The sequence below is a fragment of the Choloepus didactylus genome, chromosome 20 (assembly GCF_015220235.1).
Source record: "Choloepus didactylus isolate mChoDid1 chromosome 20, mChoDid1.pri, whole genome shotgun sequence".
NCBI lineage: Eukaryota > Metazoa > Chordata > Mammalia > Pilosa > Megalonychidae > Choloepus > Choloepus didactylus.
Genome location: NC_051326.1, coordinates 705426 through 729932, shown reverse-complemented (window position 1 = coordinate 729932; position 24507 = coordinate 705426). Strand labels below are relative to the sequence as shown.

At 55.5% G+C, this 24507-nt stretch overlaps 1 protein-coding gene across 4 annotated transcripts in view; it reads right to left on the bottom strand.

Moving 5' to 3' along the window:
• Nucleotides 1-6975: 6975 nt before the first annotated feature.
• Nucleotides 6976-24507, bottom strand: part of LPIN1 (lipin 1) — a 95248-nt gene continuing 77716 nt past the window's right edge. For all 4 annotated transcript variants that reach the window (XM_037812665.1, XM_037812667.1, XM_037812666.1 and 1 more), the window contains 7 exons: nt 21205-21331; nt 19701-19849; nt 19207-19293; nt 12581-12733; nt 12351-12465; nt 11541-11644; nt 6976-9092 (listed from right to left, as the gene is read on the bottom strand). In XM_037812665.1, coding sequence (XP_037668593.1) covers nt 8933-9092; nt 11541-11644; nt 12351-12465; nt 12581-12733; nt 19207-19293; nt 19701-19849; nt 21205-21331 — 895 coding nt within the window. In that variant the 3' untranslated portion in view covers nt 6976-8932. The remainder of the gene's footprint in view (nt 9093-11540; nt 11645-12350; nt 12466-12580; nt 12734-19206; nt 19294-19700; nt 19850-21204; nt 21332-24507) is intronic.

The following is a 24507-nucleotide window of genomic DNA, read 5'->3' as shown; positions in this document are numbered from 1 at the left end:
GCACCTCAGCAGACCCCAGAGCCGGTTTCCCCAAGTCTGGCCTCACATTTGAGGGCAGCGCAGGGACTCGTGGACTGCGGTTCCTGGTGTTGTCTCTGCCCGGCCTGGGTGCTTCCGTAGGAGCCCCTCTTTGTTCAACCACACATGACAGTCTCAAAATAACAACAGCCAACACGATTCACCGCAGCACTTACCGTAAGGGTAGCAGATCCTGCAAAGTGTTCAGAATCGTTAACTCGTTTCATCTTCGCAACCTGCAAGCATCAGCACCATTTTGAAGTTCAGAAGTGAAGAAAACTGACCACACAGTCCGGCTGCAGAGAATGTGCTTTTGGTCACTCCCCACACGGCCCTCCCTGGCCCCAGCTGTCGCTGCCCGGAACACGAGGTCAGAGCCCGGGTTTACTCAGCCCGTCTCCCGAGCCTCTCCGCACAGTGAGGCAGTGGCCGCTGGCCAACACTGGCACAGCACACACCTGTCACAGGTCTCCCGGCCAACAGTGCTCGGAGGAAGACATCTGTTGGCAACAAGGCCACTTACCAGTTTGAAAACAAAATACAGTAGAAGGAAATCTAATATTGAATAAATACATGTTTTATACCAGGCACTTTATGTACACAATCATTGTCAATCTGCAGGACAGCCCAATGAAGGAATATCGGCCCTGCTCTATAGACGAGGAGACGTACTCAGAGGCTGAACAGCAATGGCCTGATCCCAGGGTTCGGCAGTGCCTAGGCACCTGCTGTGTGCTGGGCTCTGGATAAAGAAACCTGCAGGAGCGTCACTCACAGCCGCCAAAAGGTGGAAGCAGATAAACAAACATGGCGTGCAACCTCCACGGAGCACAACCCAGCCAGAGGAGTGATGTTCTGATCCCTGCGACAAGGACGAGCCTGGGGATGTCATGTTCAGTGGAATGAGCCAGACACACGAGGTCAAATATTGTGTGATCTCCCTCATATGAAACACCTAAAAGCAGCCAAGTTCACGGACAGCTAGCGTATTAGTGGCCAGGGGCCAGGGGTGGGTGGAGAGGAAGACGGGGTTACAGCCTAATTGGTGCAGAGTTTCTGTTTGAAGTGTTGAAAAGGTTGGGGTGACAGTCGCCCAATATTGTAAATGTAATTAATACTGAACTGTATATTTGAAAGTGGTTTAAAGCCACTCCCTAGAAATAAAATTGCCCACACACCTCCCTTAAAACATGCAGCTCTTGGTAGATTCTTGCCCCGCAGGTGGGGGAGTGGGACCGGGCCTGTGCTCCACGGAAGGTGAGCCCTGGGGGCGCCTCAGGCCGGGGGCCAGGCCTGGGCACCTCCCCAGAGTGGGTGGGCGTCCGTTCCTACCGGACCCCGGTTGTGGGGTCCCCGTCTGCGGTGTGGGGATATGCAACATTCTCAGGCCGTCGCGGAGATGAGCCACGGAAGTACATTCCTGCACAGAAGTCGGGGTTCGTGATAACAATTCAGGTGGTGAGCCGCTGCACTCCAAAGTCAGAAGAGCCAAGGGGACAAATATGAGACACAAGTACATACGTTATAAACCCAAATGCCTTTTCCACCACATACGTTCATGCAAAGTTGAATTTTATTAGTATTACAGTTTTATCTGTACTAAATTTACATATTGTTTTTGTAACTGTATAAGCACTACAGTTTTATATTTGTACATATTTAAATAAAATTACATAAAAATAATTTAGGTCAATACTGTACTATTTTGAAGACGACTATCTGTACATTACTTAAGTTTGAGGAAAAAAATTGTCCTATGAAACAGATAAACCCCTGTTATCATCTGTCTCCTTTCTGGATGGAGAGAGGCTCTCCCTGGTCCCAGGGCTACTGCCCCCCCCCAGTGGCTCTAAAACCTTTAGACTCCATTTCCCCACCTGGGAGCTGCGATCAAGAACCTTCCAAGGGGCCTCGGAAACCATCAACCACAAGCTTCACCGTCCGTCCCATCCGCAATTGTCAGGACAGGTAGAAGGAACCAGTGGTGTCTTAAAACCCAAATTAGCCAATTAGTGGAGTCCCTCCCTCTTCCTCGGCCCAGGGGTCTTCCCTCAGCCCCTCGGGGACACCGGCCGGCCCCCGTGAGCTCCGACAGGGAGACCCGGGAGGCTCATCTCCCCACGTCAGCGGACTCCGCCTGCAGCAGCGTGACCATTACCGTAAGGGACCAAGCACGTGGGCCCGTCCCACCACCCACCGACCTGGCCGGAGAGCCGGGAGGACCGACCCGCCGGAGGAGACGGCAGCGAGAGGCTACTCTACCCAGACGGACGTCATCGAGGCTACCAACCGCCAAAGCAGCGAAACCGCAGCTAACACACGCTCGAGCCCTTAGGAGGTTCCCTCCATTTCGGATTGCAGGCTAAAATTGACACGAGGGTTCCAGAAGCAACGGCGTCTGATTAGACAGCTCCTGCCAAAGACATCGGAACAAACAGATGATGCCCAAGATCAGGGATTAAGACACACCCGACTCTCCTTACCTTCTTCTCTGTCTCTTCCATTTCACTGTCCAAACGTTCTTATTTATCATATACCCCTGTGACGCCCAAGCTCCTTCCCCAATACCCCACCTTCCCCATGATTTCATCTCCTCTTTGCCCTGTGTGCTCCCACTTTGAACACAAGTCCTTTGTCCTTCTAACATAACATAGAGAAAATGAAACTAATAGGGGTCACTGCTAGGCCTGTGGCCCCCCTACCTTAGTCCTATAACAAGGACATTCCTCTAGGGCCCAGCCCATACACCTGTGGACCTGGCCGACAGGAAACCCACACTCCACCCAGGCAGCTCTCCCTTCTGGAACGACTCGGGCTGAGCCTTAGGAGCCCCTGAGAGTGGGATCACCATGAGGCCTCTCAGCAGGGACCGTGGTGCTTTACTGGAAACCACGCAGGTAGCTGTGAGCACCCTGCAGGGCACAGGAGACGTTCAGTGTCTATGCAGCAAGACTCCTCTCACTTTCAGGAGCCAGGAGCTCACTGGAAGGCCCAGATCCCCTGTAGAGACACCATTATTCTCCAAGCACCCCAAAGTTTCAGTAACATAAGAATTTATTCCACTCAAAGCACAAATTTCTGGAGGGCTGAAGGGTTAGGCAAAGTAAGTTGTCAGTGAAATGGGACTAAGTTGTGACTCTCCTTTTGGAGTTTACACCCCAGTAGCTCCACACGCCAATATCCCATTCCTTAAAGCAGTGTACTAAGTACCCCTGTTAAGTCCTTCAAGTACATTATTTTGTGTGTGGACACAGCCAAAAAGCACTACCATAAATTGGGTTAGTTCCTGTTATCTTATGCTGTCCCCCAAATGGCTCTTTATGATAAGCTTCAGATGAAGGGTCTCATGTGCTCTTCCCATACCACAAAAACTCGTGAGGAGAGAATTGCCAGACTAGAAACAGCTCTAAAGGGGTCATGGAAAGCCCATAGCCCAGGCTAAACGCATGGGGTGCTGTGTTCTCAGAACTGCCCCTCTTGTCTTTGGGCAGTGCTCCCCTGTGTTGGGAGCTGCTCCGTAAGATCCAGATGGCATCAGAAAAGGCAGCTTGGGCATAATCGCCCACCGAGGGCAGGCCATCGGCTCAGCAGCTGAGGAAATACCAGAACTTCGCAAAATGGCTCTACAAAACCACATGGCATCAGACTGTTCTGGCTTCCCACGGAGGTGTGCGCCAGTGGGGCCCAGTGCTGTGCGTCCATGCAGGTCAAGAGGAGGTTCACCGAGCAGGGGCAGTGGAAGCCCGGGCAGGAGAAGCAGCCGAGTCACTCACACACACCCCAAATCTGAACAGACTTGGTATTGGGAGCCTTGGCTCAGAGATGTCCTTTAGGGGCACCTGCCATCCTCTTAATCATACTCATAATCTCCCTCCAGCATTGCTGCATCTCTCTACTCCTAAATGCTACTATGTAGCCACTATGTAGCAACAAATGATACATCTGAGGATACAAAACCAGCCTGAATGGGAGGACAAAAATTTCAAACTTCAGCTAATCTGTGAAATAGACGAGGAGAGACTAGCAACTTTGGTCAGGACTTCATAATCAAGGGCTTGACCAAAACAGGGGAAGTTGATAAAATAGTACAGAAAAAGCCCTGGGGACTCCTCAGAGCAAACAAACGAACAAACAAAAACAAAAAAAACATATCCATACCCTACCTCCCTTTTAGAATTTCCTCTTTATCTTTTGACATTTGAAATCCCCTCCAAGGCAGCTGACTCAGATAACCCAATTCAAAGTAAAGCCCACCTGCCCTAAACCTGCCACAAGAGGACAAACCCTGTCCAGAAAATGAGTCAAGCTAACTTCCTTTTTATGTCTGTAAAACCATTTGCCACCCCTAGACCCCGACTCTCCTTCCATTCTGGCATCCTTTGTGCAGCAAAACTTCAGTGTCCCAAATAAAACACCAGTCTGCAAACGCAATTCCGATTCAGCTTTCACAATGCCGTTAGCATTTGTTCACTTGACACAGGTGCTTTAATCCCAAAAAATGCATCTCTTCAGACACCATGAGCTGATTTTTATGGCGGTTCAGATTAAAAAATATTTTACTGTACAAGAAATTTATTCTATGTCATCATCCTTTGTGTACTGCATGAAAACCAGAACACCACTTTTTATCCAGAAATTAAATCTCTATCAGTAAATCAGAGGTTAACTACACTCAATCAACAAATACTGTTTATTTTTAGAACATCCCTTAAGCATAAATCAAGAAGACAAAGAACAAAAGCAAAACTCTCAAGCCACGCTGGAAGGAAAAATACAAAGTTCCCAAAGGAATTGATACTTGAAAATGTAAACCATTTCTTAGGTTGGCTCTGTCACCCATCTCAGAAAAGGATGTTTTTACAATCAGAACAAAACTACGACTGGCTTCTCTTGCATTTACATTTCTTTGTTGCAAAATGAATGCAACTTGTTCGGATTCCAGCAGCAGAGTGGTTACTTTCCAACGTGAAACTTAACCACATCTCCGGTGCACAAAAGGCAGAATGAGTCACCGGATGAGGCCCCTGGCTTGCAAAACTCATGGAAAGCGCTGTGGGTGCGAGGGCTTCCCTCCGGCTGCCACCGCTGGGAGAGTGGAGTGAAGACCCAGGCCCGGGGCTGCGCCCCCCACGCACTCTCCCCCCAGAGGACACAGGGAGGCCCCGCGGCCGCTCACCTGGGATCGGGGCACCTGGCCGGGCGCAGCAGGGCAGGGCCACGGCGACACCTCGGGACCGCACAGGGTTCCGGGCCGTCTCCTCTCCGGGGCCTTCCCGTGGGGGCCCTGCCCCACGTCCCCCCACCTCGGGCACTTTCAAGGTCAGCCGTGAGCAGTGGTGAGTCAGGGCCAGAGGCCAAGGCCAGCAAAGGGGCCAAAATGTGTTCCCACCCAGCCGCCTGCCCCTCCGCACGGCCCAGGTGAGCAGGGGCCGGTGCAGCCCGGCTGTGCTCCCCGAAGCTGCGCTGCCCCCGGCCATGCACCCCTCCAGCCGGCAGCCCGTGACTCCTCGTCCTCTGAGCCAAACCCGCTGTCTCCAAGCAAAGCTTGTCCCACGGGAGACGTCCACGCGCAAAGGTGTTTGCGAACTGTGCTGCCAAGAAAAACAGGGTCAGCGTCTGCAGGGTCCTGTGCTGTTCCCTCAGGCCCCGAGCCCTCGGCCGAGCTGCAGACCCTGCACCATGGACACTCACCAGCGCCCTTACTGCTGCGGCTGCTGGAAAGGTCCGAGGTGGGAAGGGGGAAACACGGCGGCCTTCTAACCACCTCCTCCTAGTCCGGGCCACAGTCAGGAAGCTCCCCCCGACCCCCATGGAAGCTCCCACTCCACTCCTGTAGTCCAAAGATAGGATACAGGTGTACAAAGCGGAGTAAGATGTGATGCACGGTGCAATGCAGCTCTCCAGGAACAGCTGGTCAGGGGACTTCTAGAATGAGGGAAATCAGATTCCAGAAAGTTTATTTCTTGATTTTTTTTTTAAAAAATGGAGCCTGCCTAACTTTCCTCAACAACTATTCTTCTGTCCCCGGTGTGCACCAGGGCAGCCACATCCTTGCCGTCCCCGGCCTCCCCGTGGAAGCAGCGCTGAGGCAGGTGGTGCCATGTCTGGTTTTAAATATTCTGGTGACGAGGGCTGAGCAAGCTGTGGTGACCCTGAGGACCAGAGTGATGAAGGGCCCCGAGGTGTGGGTGGCGGGCTGCAGGCAGAGCAAGATTAATTTGTATTTCTTGGGTAAAAGAGTCCACAAACCAAAGGACAAGTTGGAATAGGACCAGGACGTCGAAAACTAAATGCAAGGCTAGTTCTAAGATTCGTGAGCCTTGGGTCTACAGTGCCCAGAGACAAACCGACTTGGATTTGGCTCCACGAGGGAGGCAGGCGGGCACCCGGGGGAGCCAGCGCCTGCCGTGCGTCCCGACACCCGGGGGAGCCAGCGCCTGCCGTGTGTCCCCTGACACTGGGCTGCTGCGGTGAGTCAGCGGGATGTGGCAGGCCGTGGTGCACGGAACTAATAGGAAGGACGAGTTTTCAGCTTATATGCACAAACAAGTCGTGGATTTTGATGGTTTGGTTAGAAGTGAAAAGCTAATCTGGAGTGTCCCAGAGAGAAGACAAGAGTCAGAAAAGCAAGGACAGTGGGTGCAAGGCCAGGGCCCTCCTGCCCCGGCTCACATCAGACATGGCCCGGCCCAGGCGACCCAGCACCCAGCTCTGGGGCCTGCCCTGAGCCGCCCACCAAGCCCGTCAGGGAGTGGACCTCCCCTGGCCCCTTCCCTCCCAAGTGCCCAGAGTGGGAGTTTTACCACCTTAAATCTACACACACCAAATATTGAACGGTTTGTTTCCTTGAATTTTTTTGTTAATAGAGAATAAAACAACATGCTTGATAACACGCACTAGAAAATCAGCAACTTAACTTACGAAGAACAATTTAAAATTCACACACTTGAAAGAGAATTCTTTCATCAGTCTCATTTATTGTATTTTCTAACTTTGCATCCAGCAGAATGCAATGAACTTTTACAGTGATTTTTATCATTGCACTGGCATATACAAATGCAGATCAGAAGTCATACATAAATTACCTAAATGGTAATCTAAGGCTTAAATTGAAAAGGGAATAGACTTTGAAGGTTGTGCAGTAAGCATTTTTCTTCATCGCCTGGGTGCACACACAATGACTTTGCTAAGGAGTGCTGTGTTCCCACAGGCCGGCTTTGCGGTGTGTGTTGCACACGTGGCATTCCAGTGCAGAGCTGCAGGGCTGCTGGGTGATAGAAATGCGTGCGAACGTGCGTGAGCGAGGTCCGTGTGTGGATCAGGTTTCCAGAAGCTGCAGGTGAAATGTCACACAGCCCTGAGCATGGCTTTCAGAGAGCAGGCGATGCGATGGCCTGCAGTGCTGCGATTTTACGGTACATCGAAACGAGGCATCCGAAGCTGCGTGCTCCAAGTCTCATGTGCAGCATGCACTGCAGCCGGCCGACCTGAGACGGACAAACTGCCCGAGGGCTCCTCTATGCACTCCCTGCGCCAGGAGAAACGGGACACCTCCAAGAGCCTGTGAGCCACACGTGGTGCACGACAGAATTCGCACCAAAATCCCTCACCTGGGAGGAGTCCAGGCGGCCACTGCAGCCCCAAGGGGCCGAGCCTGTTGGGTTAGCGCAGCCTCTGGGACGCGCCGTGGCACTGAGCCTGTCGGGTTAGCGCAGCCTCTCGGACACGCACCGTCGCGGGTGGACACCAGGCCCCAACCATCGCGGCGCCGGCGGCACTGCTGGGGCGTCTTTCACGGAAAGAGTAAACGTTCAGTAAACTGTTCCACTTTTGTTCTCTTCTACGGCTCTAACAATGCTCTTTAAATATGAAAATATTTCAGTCACTGGAGTAGAACACTAAAAAAATAATACTTCAAAAAGTAAAGCAAAATCTTTCACTAAAATAATTCTTTCACTTTTCACATTGTCCATCTACAAGCCAATTTAATAAACACATGAAGGCCCCTCCAGGCATAATGTCACTCAAACTACTACTTATCCATTTGCCCTTAATTTGAGGGAAAAAGGTTAAGGAGAAGAAAAGTATCACTCTTAAATTCCAAAAGAATCGGTCTTATGAGATATACAGAATAAGGCTCTGTGGACAGTCCAACGTGTATTTTTTTAATGCATTAATAGCAGTTGTAATAGGATATGTCTAAGATATTTATAACAACTCAATCAGAGTAACGGAATAAATAACACCTAAGGATATAATTTAAACCTGCTGACACTATTTTCTTAGGACCAATGTCACTGTCCCGTGGCACAGACCCTGCTCGAGGACCCTCCAGCCCCGGCCGCCAGCAGAGCCGCTGCAGACACCTCAAGGCCGCTGCTGCCACCGGCGGAACCGAAGGTGCCGCTGGGCACGGGGCTGGGCCTGGCACTTCCTGGCAGATGTCCCCAGAGCTGCGTCAGGGCATAAGCAGCCACCTCCAGCCGCAGGGAGGAGGGGAAACACAGCCCTCGGGCATCGCCAACCTGACGAGTGGAGAGGAAGGTACCCCGAGAGCCAGGGCAGCAGCAAACAGCAGGGACCTCGTGCAGCAAGGCCCAGCGCCCCCGGCCCGACCCTGCCCGAGCTCCCCGTGAGGCAGGTGGCTGCAGAGGCGTCGCAGTTAACGGAAACGCGCCCGCTCTTCACCTAGGGCACACCCAGCCGCCTCACCCGGCAATTCCTTCCTACAGAGACACCCCTCTCCCCTGGAAGGTCACCCCTGGGGTGCGTGGGGGAGACCTCCTCCAAATCCTTTCTGTTCTTAGCAAATGAGGGCACGGCAGACTGCGGACTCCAGCTCCACGTCCCCCAAACCTATCCTTTAATGTGCGGTGGCCGCCGCAGCGTCGAGGGCAGGAGCAGCTCGGACATGCTATGTGGAGGCCAAATGGACGTCCTGGTTTCCAAAGGGCGGCAGCGGCTCTCTCCAAAATGTGAAATTACTGAACGTATCTGAACAGGGAAAGTCTGAAGAATGGCTTCTTTTCAGCAACGGGAAGACGTGGTCCACCACCTCACAGAGTCTCACGTACCTGGGGGGGAGAGGGAACCGTCACTGCCCGAGGGACCCGGACGAGGGACCCGGACGAGCAACCCGTCGAGCGACCCAGACAAGGGACCCTGGCCACACGCTGGAGCCCGCGTGGTGGGGAGGACGCAGGCCAGCCCCCAAAGCTGCCCACCCACCCCACATGACAAAGAAGAAACAGTGAAGACACCAAAAAAAAGTACGTAAAGGAGAAGCCAGAGAGGAAGCCAGGAAGGAAAGACAGAGACAGATGGTGAGGGGCAGAGCGGGCAGGAGGGAGAGCCACTGCTGAGACCATCCGGGGACCACGAGGGAAAGGCCCCGAGCCCGGGTTCTGACCTCCGGCTCTGCCTCATCCCAGCTGCGTGACCCTGAGGAAAAGGATGCGCTCTGAGCCTCCATTCCCTCCCTGGTGAAAGCAGGTAATGGAAACGGCCACACTGTTAGTGGTGAGCATTAAATACGACAACGTAAGCCAAACGATGCCCACTCAGGGCACCCGGGAGCCTTCCTGACAATGTTCTCAGCCTTAGGGGAAAGGCCCTGGCTAGGTCAGAAGGCCTGGGGCCCGCTGGGGGCCTCAGGCAGGTGACCTGCCCTCTCTGGGCCTCGGGCCCCTCATCTCTGTCTTGGGACAGAGCACAGGGTGGGGACCAGGTTAGTGACTCCGTCGCCCGCTCTGTGGCCTGACGATGGAAGGAGTTGCTACACTGAGCATCTTCGGACCTGCAGGAACCACACACAAGGCCCATCTCCACAGCCACCGTGTCCCCTCCCAGCTCCAACCTGCTGAGAACCTAGAAGGCACTTTCAGAATCCAAGCTCCAGGAATCAGTACGTTCAGAGGCATAAAATATCTCATTACCTAAGGATGAATGTGTGTCTTTAATAAAGCACCTCCGAAGGATTCATAAGAAAAACTACTTGCACAATATGGGAAAAATATCTCCAAATAAGCAAGAACTATGTCTTTTCTGAGGCTTAAAATCAACAAGCTGTGGAAACCCTCCCAGTTCTGAGGCCCATTTGTTTGAGTTCTGTGGCTGGGGAAGGCGGGTCCCCCCACAGAAAGCCATTTCCCCGCTGGGATCCAGGCCCCCAGGCACCACGGCTGTGCCAACCCCAGACGTGCCAAACCCCGGCCACGCTCACAAATAAAGGACACGGAGCTGAGCGGCCCCAGGCCCCTGCTCACCTGGCGCCTCAGGGACAGTGTCGGGGGCACCACCTGGCTCGGCCACGGACACCCCCAGGCCAGTGCCGGGAAGGCCCTGCGCCCATGGGGACAGTCGGGCGCCCCAAAGCTTCTCCCGTGTGGAGACCCAGCCCAGGCCAGGCAGAGACAGAAACCAGATCTTCTCCGTCCTGGGGAGGCCCTTCCGTGTGGGAATGTGCTGCCTGGGGGCGATGGGGAGATGGAACCAGGACGCTTTCAGGGTGGCCGTTTGGGAAAACAAGGGCGCAAGCTGCCAGGACCAGTTAGGAGAGGGGTTCAGCGCCTGTGGTGGTCCCACCAGGCCGAAAGCAGCCTGCGCCTGACCGTCTCTCGGCCCCTCACCCCTCTCCCACACACCTGGGGGGGCTTGTCCGGGGCAGGCCCGGGGCTCCCAGCCTGGAACTGCCCCAGTTAAGCTGAATTACACTCCAACTGGAACAAGGGTCACCTTGAAGGTGAGCACCTGCTCTGGAGAGACCCTGGCCCTCGAGGACACCCGCAGAACCCCCACGCCCCGCCCAGGCCCCCGGGGTCCTCGGGCAGAGGCTGTTTCCAGGTCAGCACAGGCTGGGCCCATCGCGGGCAGACCCGGGACGGACAAGCAGAGGCCACGGTCAGCACTCCCCGCGCACCCCTCCAGCGAGAAAGCTCTCGCCATCCCAGGAAGTTAGGAGCCCAGAGACGGGACAGGATCTCGAGTGGTTCCACAGCCGCTCACGAGAGCCGCAGGTCGACTGAGCCTACATTTTCATGGGGAAATCGGGTTTTGACCAAAACCATGAAAGATCATCTCCCAGCAGCACAGCCGTTCCTGGTAAGACGTCCTCACAGGCCGGTGTGTCGAGAGATGCACAGTTCCTCACCCTTAAACACAGCTGCATGAAGACATTTCAACCTGGACAGATCTCTAATTCACCTGCTAGGCTTTCAAACCTAACATGTAACTCTAAACCACAACTTTTCAAATTCATCCAATTCCCTTCCAAGGCAAAATCTAATCACTAGTTTAAATTTTAGAGCCGGAGGAAATCTGATTCAATTAAAACTGGCCAAAAATTAGGTTTTGGAAAAGAAATAAGAAATGAAAATATATTTTTCCTTATAAGAATTAAAGATTAAAATATAGGCAGCAAAGGATAAAAAAAGAGTCCTGTAAACCATAAAAACACCACGCCAAGATTAAGGGGAAGCATTAACGGAAACAATACAGTAATAACAAACATTCACAACACTCACGATGAGATGTTGGTCTTTGCGTGTTCTTGGACCAGTTCTCCTTTGGGATTGACGGTAAATATTCTATTCAGAGACACTCCTACTTGCTTGTATGAATATACATCCTATAGTTGGTGAAGGTGGTTTAAAGAGTTAATTAGAAAAGAGAGATCACTGTATCAACAAATGCCTGGTACTTCTGAGTTGATGCAATATTCTAAGATTTTCATTAACCGGGGCTGCCCCTCCAGTGGTTCAAAGAAAGAACACTCTGAGGTCAAACTATTAGATCGGTTTCCCCCCTGGGCCTCATGTCTCATCTGGGTAAGAACTGGGTGAAAGAGCAGACGACAAGCACGTCGCTGCAACGCTACCTCTCCTTGCCGTTACTCTCGGGCCTGTTTCCTCTGCCTTGATTTTCAAAGTAAGAGAACATTTTAATCAGGCAATTAGGACCTGAGCATTCCAGGAACTGGACATGCAAAATCTCAAAGCATTTGCTTCCTAACATGAAACAACACAATATCCTAAATATTGAGATTCTGAATTCCCCTTCGTGGTTCCCTCCTGGGAGAAAAGGTCTAATTCTATTAACACTCCTGTCTGTCTTATTTATTTAGCAAGTAATTTGGAATTTGGAGTTGCTAGTCCATATCTCAAGCTTTAAAATGAAATCAACCTGCCCAGCTTGAAAGAAAACCAGAGGCATGAAATAATTCACAGTCTCCTCTCCTTTAGAGGTGGGCAAGCGGCTGTTTACCAGGCTACAGTGATGGCTGTCAGACAAGAGAGTAATTTCAGGAGCTGATAAATATCCAATCTACTACTCACAGCCGGTCGGTTTCCAAAAGCAGCATAAAAGGGTTCTGTGTTTGGAAAAAACAGGTTTTTGATGTCTGTCAAACACTGGACTTTAAACTTTTCTGGCTTCTTTTCAATCACTTCTCTGTTAAAATAAACAAATAATGTATCAGAGGGAGAGGACGTACTTCGTTAATTCCGAGACGCCAGGGCACGGAGAACATTTTCCTATATCCAAAAATTCCATACGGATTTGTTACCTGTGCAAGGCAGAGAAGAGGCTGCTCGGGCTCAGCAGCAGGGGCCCCTGCGGCAACACCGTCCCCCGCTCGTTCACCCAGTGCAGGTACCCCCTGGTCATGTCCGCCATCCCGATGGCACGCGCGGAGCAGTAGAGAAACTTGTATCCATTCCTGGAGAAGACAAAATATTCCAATTCAAGGCTCCATAAGAGGGAAACTTCTGTATGCACAAACCCTGACCGATACCTGTTCATGAAAAACGGAGTCACTGTAAGCACCACTGCAAATAACAACCCCGTTACACAAAATCTTATTTTCAATAGGGAAAGAAGATGAAAGGCATTTACTAAGCACTTTCACCACTTGCTCTAAACCTCGTGACTACACTGTTTGTCGGGATCTTCCCCGTTTCACTGTGAGGGAAACAGGTTCGGAGGCGTCCGACTGGTCGACCTGCTCCCAGCTAAGGGCCCGTCTGTGCCCGGGACCCCCCAGCTGCCCCCTCACCACACACCGTTGGTTCTCCCTCTCTACTGGACAATTCCTACCAGCAAAGGAAAACACGTGGTCACCACTGCCACCCAAAAGGAACAAACAAACGACACCTCTTCAGACCTTCTCCAGTACAGCCCTTCTCTCGCCCTTCACAGCAAAACTATTGCAAAGAATTATTCATATTCACTTCATCTTCCCTCTGCTTTCTCTCCTAAACCCACTCGAACCAGGCTTTCTTCTCACGTCTTCGTTGCCCTTGTAAAGAGGACATCCATCTTGCAGATACCGTGGCCAATGCTCAGGCCTCGGATTGAATTTCTCGGTAGCATCTGGCGTAGCCGACCCTGCGTCCCCAGCTCCCGCCTCCTCACGGGCAAGCTCCCCTTCTCTCTGGCCTCTGCACGCTGGAGGTGCTGAGCGCCAGGCCGAGGACCCCCAGTCCCACTTCCGCGGCTCCAACCACACTTTAAACTGATGCCACGTAAAATGTTTTCATTAAACACAGCTCCACTGCTTCAGGAGGACTACATCTCACTTTAAACTGTCAAAAATCAGTGTCCAAAATGAGATGTGCTACAAGTATAAAACACATATGAGGTTTTAAAGTCAGCATAAAAAAACATAAGATATCTCATTAATGATCTTTACACTGATTACACGTTTAAATGTTTTGAGTACAGTGAATTAAATAAAGTATATTAAAATGGTTTAAAGTCCACCTTTACACTTCTATCTATCAAGTTTATATTTCCAGTTAAGTCTCTCTCCTAGGCTCCAGGCCCATACATCCAACTGCAAGTCCACATCACCTGTCAGACATGTGACCGTATCGCACACACACACTCTCCGAACGGAGCGCGCCCAGCCAGCTCCTCCCCGTCTCGGCAAACGGCACTCCCGGACCCTGGCGTGGAGCCGCCCCTGGCCCCGCTTCTCCCACGACCACCCCCCTGTCCTGCCCCCCATGACCCCCAGGACCACCCCCCTCTCCTGTCCCCCACGACCCCCATGACCACCACCCTCTCCTGCCCACCACGACCCCGAGGACAACCACCCTCTCCTGCCCCCCACGACCACCCCCCTCTCCTGCCCCCCACGACCCCTAGGACCACCCCCCTCTCCTGCCCCCCACGACCCTCACGACCACCCCCCTCTCCTGTCCCCCACGACCCCCAGGACCACCCCCCACTCCTGTCCCCCACGACCCCCAGGACCACCCCCCTCTCCTGCCCCCCACGACCCTCACGACCACCCCCCTCTCCTGCCCCCCACAACCCCCACGACCACCACCCTCTCCTGCCCCCCACGACCCCCACGACCACGCCCCTCTCCTGCCCCCCACGACCCCCAGGACAACCACCCTCTCCTGCCCCCCACGACCACGCCCCTCTCCTGCCCCCCACGACCCCCACGACCACCCCCCTCTCCTGCCCCCCACGACCCCCAGGACCACCCCCCTCTCCTGCCCCCCACGACCCCAGGACCACCCCCTCTCCTGCCCCCAGCCTGTGCTCTCGGCTCCACCATCGACAGCAGCCCTGGCCAGCCCCTGCCACCGTCCTCGCGTCCAAGGCCCAAGCCACCGCAGCCCTGGCCTCCCCGGCCGTTTCTTCAGCCTCACTCCCACCCCAAACAAGTCTCCACACAGGACCTAAAAGTATTTAAGTTTCTAAATTTAAGCCCCCCATGGTTGCCATCCCTCTCAGGACACAATTAATTCTCTGCTGGGGCCCAGGAGGCCAACAGGCCCCGGCCCCTGCCCGCTGCGCCCGCCTCCCCGGCTCCCGGCGTAACCGCTCCTGCCCCTGCCTGGACCACCCCCCGGCCGGCGGGCCCGTCCCTCCCGCGCGCACAGAGCGGCGCCTGCTCCACACACACAGGCGCGCCCGGCCCGGTCACCGGAGCCACGACCCCGGCGTCCGTCTCGGCCGCTCCCAGTCCCCGCGGGGCCGCCTGGCCTCGCTCCGGCTGTGTCCCAGCGCCGCGGCCGGGCCGGACCCCCGAGGAGGAGCCGGTCCCCCCTGCCGTCCTCGCCGAGCACCGCGCCACCTCGGGCATTTTCCGGGGGCCAAAGCACTTGCCTCTGCCTTAATGAAGCTTTCTTTAAAACCAAGAAACAGAAAAGTTTTCAGACAAAAAGATTCTGGAAGTATCAGCTTGTTTAGAACATGGGAATGCATCTGAAAATCAAATCACCTTTTCAGTTAGACGTCTTTGTGCTTTAGCTCTCTACTTAATGCCAAATCAAAAAAAATCACTATTTCCACATATAGCTCTTCCCATCAAAGTCCTAAAAGCTGCCATCTGCAGGGGTCTGAGATGCCAATTTTATTCAAAACTTGATTTTCAAATATGCTTCTGAATTTGATCAAGACACAGAGTTGTTCTCACCAAGCAAGTGTTAGGCCTCAAAGGCCACTGCTAAATTGAGCTGGAACATCAGCTCCGGGACGTCCAGGTGAGCGGACACTTGGCAGCAGGTGGGAGCCTCAGACGCTCCCAAGGACCCCACGGGAGGCTCAGAGCAAAAGTGCAGGGCGCCCCACAGAGACGGGCAGCCAACGGCAGGAGAGCTGCCCGCAGCCCCCACAGACCCCACCCACAGCCCCCCGCAGCCTCCCACAGACCCCACAGCCCCCCACAGCCCCCCTGCAGCTTCTCACACGGCCTCCCGCAGCCCCCCGCAGCCCGTTAGCCCCCCGCAGCCTCCCCACAGCCCCCCACAGCCGCCCGCAGCCTCCCCACAACCCCCCACAGCCCCCCACAGCCCCCCACAGCCACCCGCAGCCTCCTCACAACCCCTCACAGCCTCCCCACAGCCCCCCACAGCCCCCCGCAGCCTCCCCTCAACCCTCCACAGCCCCCCTCAGCCTCCCACAGCCCCCCGCAGCCCCCCGCAGCCTCCCCACAGCCCCCCACAGCCCCCCAAAGCCCCTCACAGTCCCTCCGCAGCCCCCCCCACACGGCAGCCCCCACACCCACCGTCCTCCCCGACGCTCCCCGAGGCTCCTTCTGTGCCTCCCGGGCAGAGCTGGGCGTGGAACCCGCCCCGGAACCATCACAAGGGGAAGGAAAGAAGTCCCCGCTGTGGGCGAGAGAAGGAAATGGGTCCCAGCCGTCTGCTGGTGATTATCTCCCATTTTCAGTGTTTCCGGCTTGACATGAACCAACTTACCTGTGGAGGCCCTGAACAGCCACCCACTCCAGCCACCTCAGGGGTCACTGACTTCCCTTACGTGAAAGTAACAATATGCACCAAATAAGGTAGAAAACTAGAGCCAATTATGATCCAGATTTAGCCTTCCCCCCATCTAGAAATATTAGGAAATACTCCTTCCTTACTTTCCTTCTAGAAACTGAAAATATTTGAATACTGGAGGAGTTTCAAGTGTTTTCCACTTATATAGTTCTTTTTAAATCAACAACCTATACGAATCAGGTGAATATCAGCCACAGATAATCTCTCCCAGGCTGACCGTACTCAAACAAGTAATCAGACTCAGCCAAAATAAATTAAATTTTATGTAATTTATTAAATTAAATACAGCAGAGCCTACAACTCAGGAGGTGCCCAGATCCTCAGGGAGCAGAGTAAGGCACAAGTGGCCCATTCGAGCCCCAGTACACTAAGCCCTTCTCTGGTCGTCACAAAGCCCACGTCAAAAGAATGGCCTAGAAGGAGGGGATGGGGAGCCACAGGCTCTGCCCGACTCGCGGTGCCTGCGAGACACTGCCCAGGGTTCACTGACATCCAGGGAAGCCAGGGGCTCACCCCGTGCTCCAGCCCCACCCCAGGACCACGGCGAGCACACCTGGGTAACAGGTAACAGGTAATAGTGAAGGGCCCAGCAGCCCAGAGAAGGAAGAGATTACAGCAGACGAGGCCTCGGAAACGCTCTGTGAGGCTGCCACATCCAAGCTGGGCAACTGAGGATAAACAAGATACTGAGAGGCCAAATCAGGCCGGGCATGTCAGGCAGATGCCTGCCCAGAAGCAAGGGCAGGAAGGAGTGGGAAACCCAGGCTGCTGCAGGGGCCCAAGATGGACCCCCAGGAAGAGGCACTGCAGGGCTGGCCCAGGGCTCCGGGAGACCTGACTCACCGCGAGGCACCCGACTGCACACGGCAAAGCCGGGGAGCAAGCAAAGGCCAAAGGGTAACACGAGAAGTGCCCGCTGCCTTGACCAGCAGTCCACATTCACCCTGAACCAACCCATCAGGTGTGCTCCGGCAAGCTACACTTCACTTAGCAAGAAGATCCTCTTCTGGGAAAATTCGAGACACACAGATCGAGACAAAAATGCAACTATGCATTTACGCTGTTGTCACAGAAAGGACAGGACTAGATTCCTGTTCTAAGCCCAAAATGAATCAGGCCAAGCTGCTCAGTGTCCTGATCCTGGAGGCTTTCTTTTGGCTAAAGGTAAGTGCAGTTTTCCCCCTGAGAGGGGGGAGGGGGCCTGGACAGGCATGGGCTCCGGGGTGCAGGTGGGGAACCTACGGAGGGCAACTCGCTGACGCCAATCAAACCTTTACGTGGACCCCTCCTTCAGCCCAGCAACTCTGCTTCTGGAAATCCACTTTACAGCACTTCATCCCCAAGTGTGTGAATATCTTATACACTAAACACTCTGTGCAAAATGCTTATTGCGTCACTACTCGAAATGGTGAAGAAATTGGAAATCCAGGTCCATCCCCAGAGGACCAGTGAAACGAAGCGTGGTGCATCCGCACAGCCCACACAATAGACTTGTGTGCAGCCACTGAACGGAATGAGGTAAATCTTGCAAGTCATGAAACAGAAAATCATGACATTATCAAGAACACAAGGGTGGTGCCGTGGACAGGACGTCCTGAAGTCCAAATCGCCGATGGCTGTTCTACTTCCAGGGAAGGCTCAGCTTAGGGACAGGGCAGCAGAGAGAAGGTACAAGCTTTGTACTTTTAAATTCCTGTAATATTTGCCTCATTTGTTCTCTTTGAAAGAAGCCTGTATTACTTTTATAAATTTTTTAAGGATGAAATCTGGAAAAAATAAGGTTAGTCCAGTGAGCTGGGCATCTAAGAAGAAATCAGAAGCTTCTAACCCCAGCAGGGATGGAGTGCACCCCTCTCTGGGCCACCCCAGCCGCCGACGAAGGCCCTGAAGCCAGAGCACGCATACAGTTCACTACATCCAAGCACCTGCCACAGCAGCACGCAGGATGCAGCTCCGATGCCGCGTAAATGAATGAACGAAGTCCAGGAAAATGTATCTGTCTTGTCCACAGAGCACAGGCAATAGCCCAGTGTCCCTGCCTGCACGGGCGGGGGTGAGCATGGCAGGTCCAACAGCCCCTGCCCCAGGCCGGCTCCTGGGCCTCACACAGCAGGCCTGACACGCTGAAAGGTGGAGCGAGCAGGGCCCTGAGCTCCGCCGGTCGGCAGCTGTGGGAATCTGGACAAAGCCCTTTAACTCTCTGGGTTCGTTTCATTCCCAAAAGGAGAAACGCCCCACACTCGCTTTCAGGACTCCTGTAAGATCTAAGCACAGCAGCCCCTGTGCCTGGCCGAGGTGGCAGCTTCACTTCCGGAGTGTTCTCCTGCTCGGCCATGGACCAGGCGTGCCCAGAGCGGCGACTGGGGGACCTACCGTGGCTGCAGACGTGCCTTCCCCCAAGGCACGGTCTCCATCGTTTCTCCTCCAGCGCCTGTGGCTGTCCTCAGAGGGCACCGAGCCCCGGGCCCCCCATCACTGCCCCCTTCCTTGCTCTCCTGTCCACGTCCACCCACCTCCGTTCCCCATCTTGTTTAGATGAGGAATCAAATCTGGGGATGCTGGGCTTCCCCCACACTCAGGGTCCCGCACCCACCCCTGCAGGCAGAGCTCTGAGCCTAATCCGAGCCCGGGTGCGGCACAGTGGGGGGCACGGCGGGGTGCAGGGGAGGGAGGGAGGGGCCGTGGTGGAGTGTGGGGAGGGAGGGAGAGGGCGGTGGGGGTGGGGGAGGCACCGCAGGTGGGGGGGTACTCAGCAGCAGGAGAAGGGGGCACGCAGCGGGGAGGAGGGGGCACGCAGTGGTGGGGGAGGGGGTACACAGCAGCAGGAGAAGGGGGCACACAGCGGCAGGGGGAGGGGGCATGCAGCGGCAGAGGCGGGGGCCGCACTTACTGGCTCACTTTGTGGTACAGCTTCGCAATCCCCTGGTGTGTCCAGTCCTTCCCAAGAGTAGGCAAAATGTGGCCAAGAGTGTCGGATCTAAACAGGGTGGGAAATAAGAGAAACATGTAAACTAAAGTGGAAATGCTCATGGCGCCACAGACATCTCAGAAAAGACACCGGTGAGACCGGGACTTCGCCTCTGGGTGGAGGCCCGAGGCCGCGGCGCGCAGCTCTGCCACCTGGGAAAGCTGTGCCAGCTGAGGGGGGGACAGGCTCGCTGACCTCGCCGGCAGCAGGGTCACACCAAGTGCCGCGAAGGGCCGCTCGGAAAGGGGCGTCCGGGCGGGCAGCGAGGCCGCAGCACCCTGTCAGGAACTCCAGCCAATCCCCCTGCAGGCCTGTTCGGTTCAGGGCACTAGAGCTGCAGCCCCGGAAGCCGGACCGAAGCCAGCAGGAGAAGGGCTGGAGAGCAGCCAGGGCCAGCAGGCCCGGACGCAGCACACCTGGTGATGGTTCCGTCGATGTCGGAGATGACAACCTTGTCATCCCAGTCCCACAGGTAGATGGTGCCCTCGCAGCGGCACGTGCCCTGGTACTGGGTGGTGACGCTGAACGCCACGTCATTGGGGCCGTTCTTCAGCTTCAAGCTTTTCTGAAAAACACCAACATTGTCCATGTGTGGGGAGAGCCACGGGCTTCTGTTCAACAGGAGCAGGACTGGCCTTAAGAGTCACCCTCCGCCACCGGAACAGCCCCCGTCGCTCTCCCTGCCTGGGAGACGGGGGCTCTCTCGGAGTCACACCGGGCAAGCCCACCCAGGGCCCTGCCGGCCTGCGCCCGCCTTTCCACGTGAGAATCACAGAGGGTCGGACGACCAGCCACGAGGACCCCGTCTCACCAGAGGCCGGCCCACGTCCCCGGGACTAAACACTGAGGCTCATGACCTGGGGGACAAATTATCAAGCGAGAAAACGCTTCTCCAGAAAGCCGAGTTTTTAATGATCACTGTACTGAGACAAATTGAAAAAAACAGTCTCAGTTATTCTTCCCCATTAATATCCAGAGGAGTAAGTCTAAACCCACAGACACCACACCAGATTCAAAGAGCAAATCAGCTTGGGCGGCTGTGCCTCTCTTCTGTCTTTGAAGGACGCTGACTCTGCAGGCTGACACGGCAGCCCGACATGGGGGGCTGCCACGGGGAGCCTGGGGGAGCCATGGGGAGCCCGGGGTGCTGTGGGAGCTGGGAGGAACCGGGGGTGCCGGTGGGGAGCCGGAGGTGCTGTGGGGAACTGGGAGGAACCGGGGGTGCCAGGGGGGGAGCCGAGGGTGCCGTGGGGAACTGGGGAAACTGGGGAGTCCAGGGGAGGTGGGGGAGCCGGGGCTGCTTTGGGGAACCTGGGGTGCTGGGAGGAGCTGGGGGAGCCAGACGACCTGAGGGCAGTGGCCGAGGGCCTCGCCCACGTGGCACCAGTGGTGGTCTGGACCCACCATCTTTACACTAAACCCACTGCAACCAAATCTCCCGGTCCACTAACTCTGAGGATAAGAAAAGATGCCGTTGGCAAAGGGACAGGGATATCTGCTCGATGACCAGTCAGGGGAAGAGGGTTGAGGGCAGGGACCTTCTCAAAAAGGGCCTGTGAGCATGTGATGCCCGGCCCGTGTGGAGCCCTCTACATCCCACCCCAGCGGCTTGATTCCCACGAATCCAGGGGAAGCATTTGCCGCAGCCTCTCTCTCCAGGTGGAAACACCCCTGAGAGAGCTCCGAGCTGTCTGCCTTGGGATAAACCAGTCCACTAGGAATGCTTTCCTCCGACAGGTGGACAACAGGAGCCTCCAGTATGGAAGGAAGAGGGGACGTGATATTGGGGTGCGGAACCAAAATGAGGGCAGAAGGCACTCGGATACTGAAACGGGGGTGCGGGAGGTGGGGGCAGCAGACCCCTTGCCCGACCCTGAGGGCCGCTGGCCTGGGAGCTGGGCAGGTCCCCGAGGCACTCACCAGCTGCTGTGAGCTGAGCCGCAGCGTCTTCTTGTAGCCGACGCCGGACGCCAGTGGTGGGGGTCCCGAGTGCGGGGGCTTGGCGGCCACGGGCTCGTCATCGCTGGAGGACGACTCGTGCTTGATTCTGGGACACACGGGGACACGGCGCCAGTTAGACAGCACACCTGGAGGCCCTGAGGGTGGACGGCCCCACACCGGCCACTGTGCAGCCTTCCATGCCCCTCGCCGTCCCCTCCCCTCGCCCGCTCACCAGCCACCACACGCAAACAGGGACAGGGAGAGCCAAGCCCCTGCCCGGGGGGGACGCGCCCCAAGCCCAGACCAACGACACAGTCACAAACACCGGAGCATTCCTAGGACTTAGAGCAGACGTCTCAGCCGTTCCCCTCCGGAACCCACGCTGTTGCCCGAGTGAGGGCCACCAAGCCACCCGCCCGCTGAGAGTCCACCGGACAGTGCCCGACTCCTCGGTAATTTCTAGCTTTGGGAAGTAGAGGTGGAGGGTGTGAACCGTGTCCGTTTCCTTTAAATAGCTCATGGAAAACATATCAATAATTAATTCCTCTCTCAATTAAAATCCTGCGTGACGGGGTCGCAGGCCAGTGGTGCTGCTCTGCTCCGCATGCCCGTTTCCTCAGACGCCTCGCGCTACCCACCGCGCCTAACAAACGTGTGAGAGACGGAACGGAGCAGGCTGATGGCCTCCCAGCTCCGCAGCCGCGCTGCCTCCCGGCCCGGCACGGCCCTTTACCAAGACTCACAGCGTGGGCCCCCTCGGTCTCCTCGCTGGGTGAGCCCGACCTCCCATCGTGGGTGCCCCGATTGTCAGCTGCCCCCTGCCCCGTTTCCCTCCCCCAGAACACTGTCGGCCGTCCCCGGGCAGGGCAGCGTCTTCTGTCCACATCTGTGCACTCGGGACGCTGTCCCAGCACCGCCCCGCTCTGGGGAACACGAGCGGGGTGCCCATGCAGGCCCCACCCTCCTATTTCCACCGCACTGGGGGGCCCGGTCTTCCCATCCCTGGCGTGAGCCACCCCGGGGGCAGGAGCCAGCGGCTGAGCTCACCAACACCTGCTCCCAGGGGGCACAGGCAGTGATGGGGATGCCGGAGAGCAGCTGCACCAGGGTGGGAGCTGCCGGCCCGAGACCACCAGTGAGAAGGGAGACAGCGGAATGCAGGGGCCGGGCCACGCCGCGTGCCAAGGGACAGCGGGGTGCACCGGCCGAGTCGGGAAGGTCAGGCTGGACGCTGGCTGGTGACCCGTGGCTTCATTGCTTTCCCTGCTTTCCCCCCAGCCCTGGTTTCCTTGTCCTGAAACGCAGAGGAGCCAGCTGCAACCGCACCGCTGCGACAGCCTCCTGGGAGGGAGACGTGGCTGAGCTCCAGCGGAGGCCTCGTGGCGAGAGAACTCAGGGGGCCTCAGAGGCACCTGGAAAATGACACGGCCCCCCCAAACTCCCTTCCAGTCCTGCCATTTGAGGCTCCGATGAGCAGGATCGGCTCTTAAAACCCAGCACCTGGTGGGTTTCAGCATTTTAGTCGTGGAGCTGGGTGGGAGAGCCCCTGTCAAGCAAACACAGAGCGAAGCTGCAGTCTCCCTAACTGGAGACAAAATGTGGAGCGAAGCAGAGGGACAGCAGATGCCTCTTTCAGGGACACCGGGGCAAAGCGGAACCGACGCTACCCCCAAGTGCTGCTTAGAAAATACATGAGCGAACTGCACAGCCTGCAGTGTTGGCGGGGACACGGGCACAGAAACCAAGGGAGCTGCATGAGCAGCTGGCAGCTCCTGTGAGGGTGCAGTCGGATTTTACCCCTGCATGGCACGGACGGGCTCCCGTGCAGGACGCCCCCACACTTCCGAGAGCTCAAGAGACGGTGCTTGCTTCACAGCGTCTGCAAGAAGCAACGGAGCAAAGCAAAGGGGTTCACATCGCTCGAGAATCCATGTTCAGACAAACTCCTGCCAACACCTGCGTTAGCACTTGTCAGCGCACGATTCGGAAATGGCATTTTAATTATTTGTCTGGTGACAAGCTGGGGCGTCAGGGGCCGTCCCGCCAATCAAGCCTTTCAGTTAGGAAAACACTCCCACACTTTTCTTAGGCAAATATATGAATCCAGTAATTCCTCAAGGACACTAAAAGTCTAAGATGTTGATATCAGAAGATTCACACTTCTCGAGAGAACTTTATGTTAATACTTTCCAAAGTCTCAATTCCTTTTCACAAGAGTCAATTCTTCATTTTCCAGGTCTGACAAGGAGATGTAGCATGACTAAGGCAGGAAGGCGAACAGTCTTGAGGGCTTCTCTGATTTAGCAGGCAATGCGCCAGCTCAGAAGGCGCCACGGAAGTGTGCCGCTGCTCCGTCCGGCTCACCTGCCAGGCTCCCGGACGCCACACCCCAGGTGAGGGCACCGACGTCAGCAGGGATGTGGCCGCTGGGCGCTTCTGTCCGGCCGGCTGACGTCCGCGGTTCCTTCTTCTCACAGCATATCGCGGGCTGAAGTGGCCAGACATCCTTTGTGACCACAGAATATTTTTTAAAACACCCTGCACTGAATGGGTTAAGCCTGAGCAGGTGTCCTCAGGTCACCCCAGACCTGCCCTCCCACCTGTCCCCTCCCGGCACCTGTCACCTGCCCGGCTCCTTCGCACACAGCTGTGGTGAGGACGAAATGAGATTAAACAAGCGGAGCTGAGCCTCTTATCCCGGCCTCACACGTGAAGGAAAGATCTCACGGGGGTTGTCTGACAAGGCCCCGGCTCTGACACCCGCACGGGGCCACAGCTCACGTTTGGAAATTATTGCTAGGACAAAGAGGGTTCTTCAAAAGCATCCCCGGAAAGCAGGACATCCCTGTGCTGTTTGGACACACAGTTTCGGATCTTTGTTCGTGTGGCTTCTCGCGAGCTCCCCTCTCTGGCAGCCTCCTCCCGGCGTGCTGTGCGGCAGCGTAACTCCTTTCTCTCTGCTCAGGTTCGTCAGGTCATCTGCCCAAGGTCAAGGGTTCCGAACCACATCTGTGCTGCTCCCTTCAAAGGGCAACCCACTCCAGCTGGGCTCACCTTACACCTGCCTTTCCCTTCAAGGTCACCCAAAGTCAAACTCAACATTCCAGGCTGGGACGGAGCCAAGCATTTCGGTTTGCTAAAGCTGCAGGAATGCAATATACCAGAAATGGATTGGCTTTTAAAGGGGATTTATTAGGTTACAAATTTACAGTTAAAGGCCATAAGTGTCCAATCTAAGGCACCAACAAGAGGACACCTTCACTGAAGCAAGGCTGATGGCAT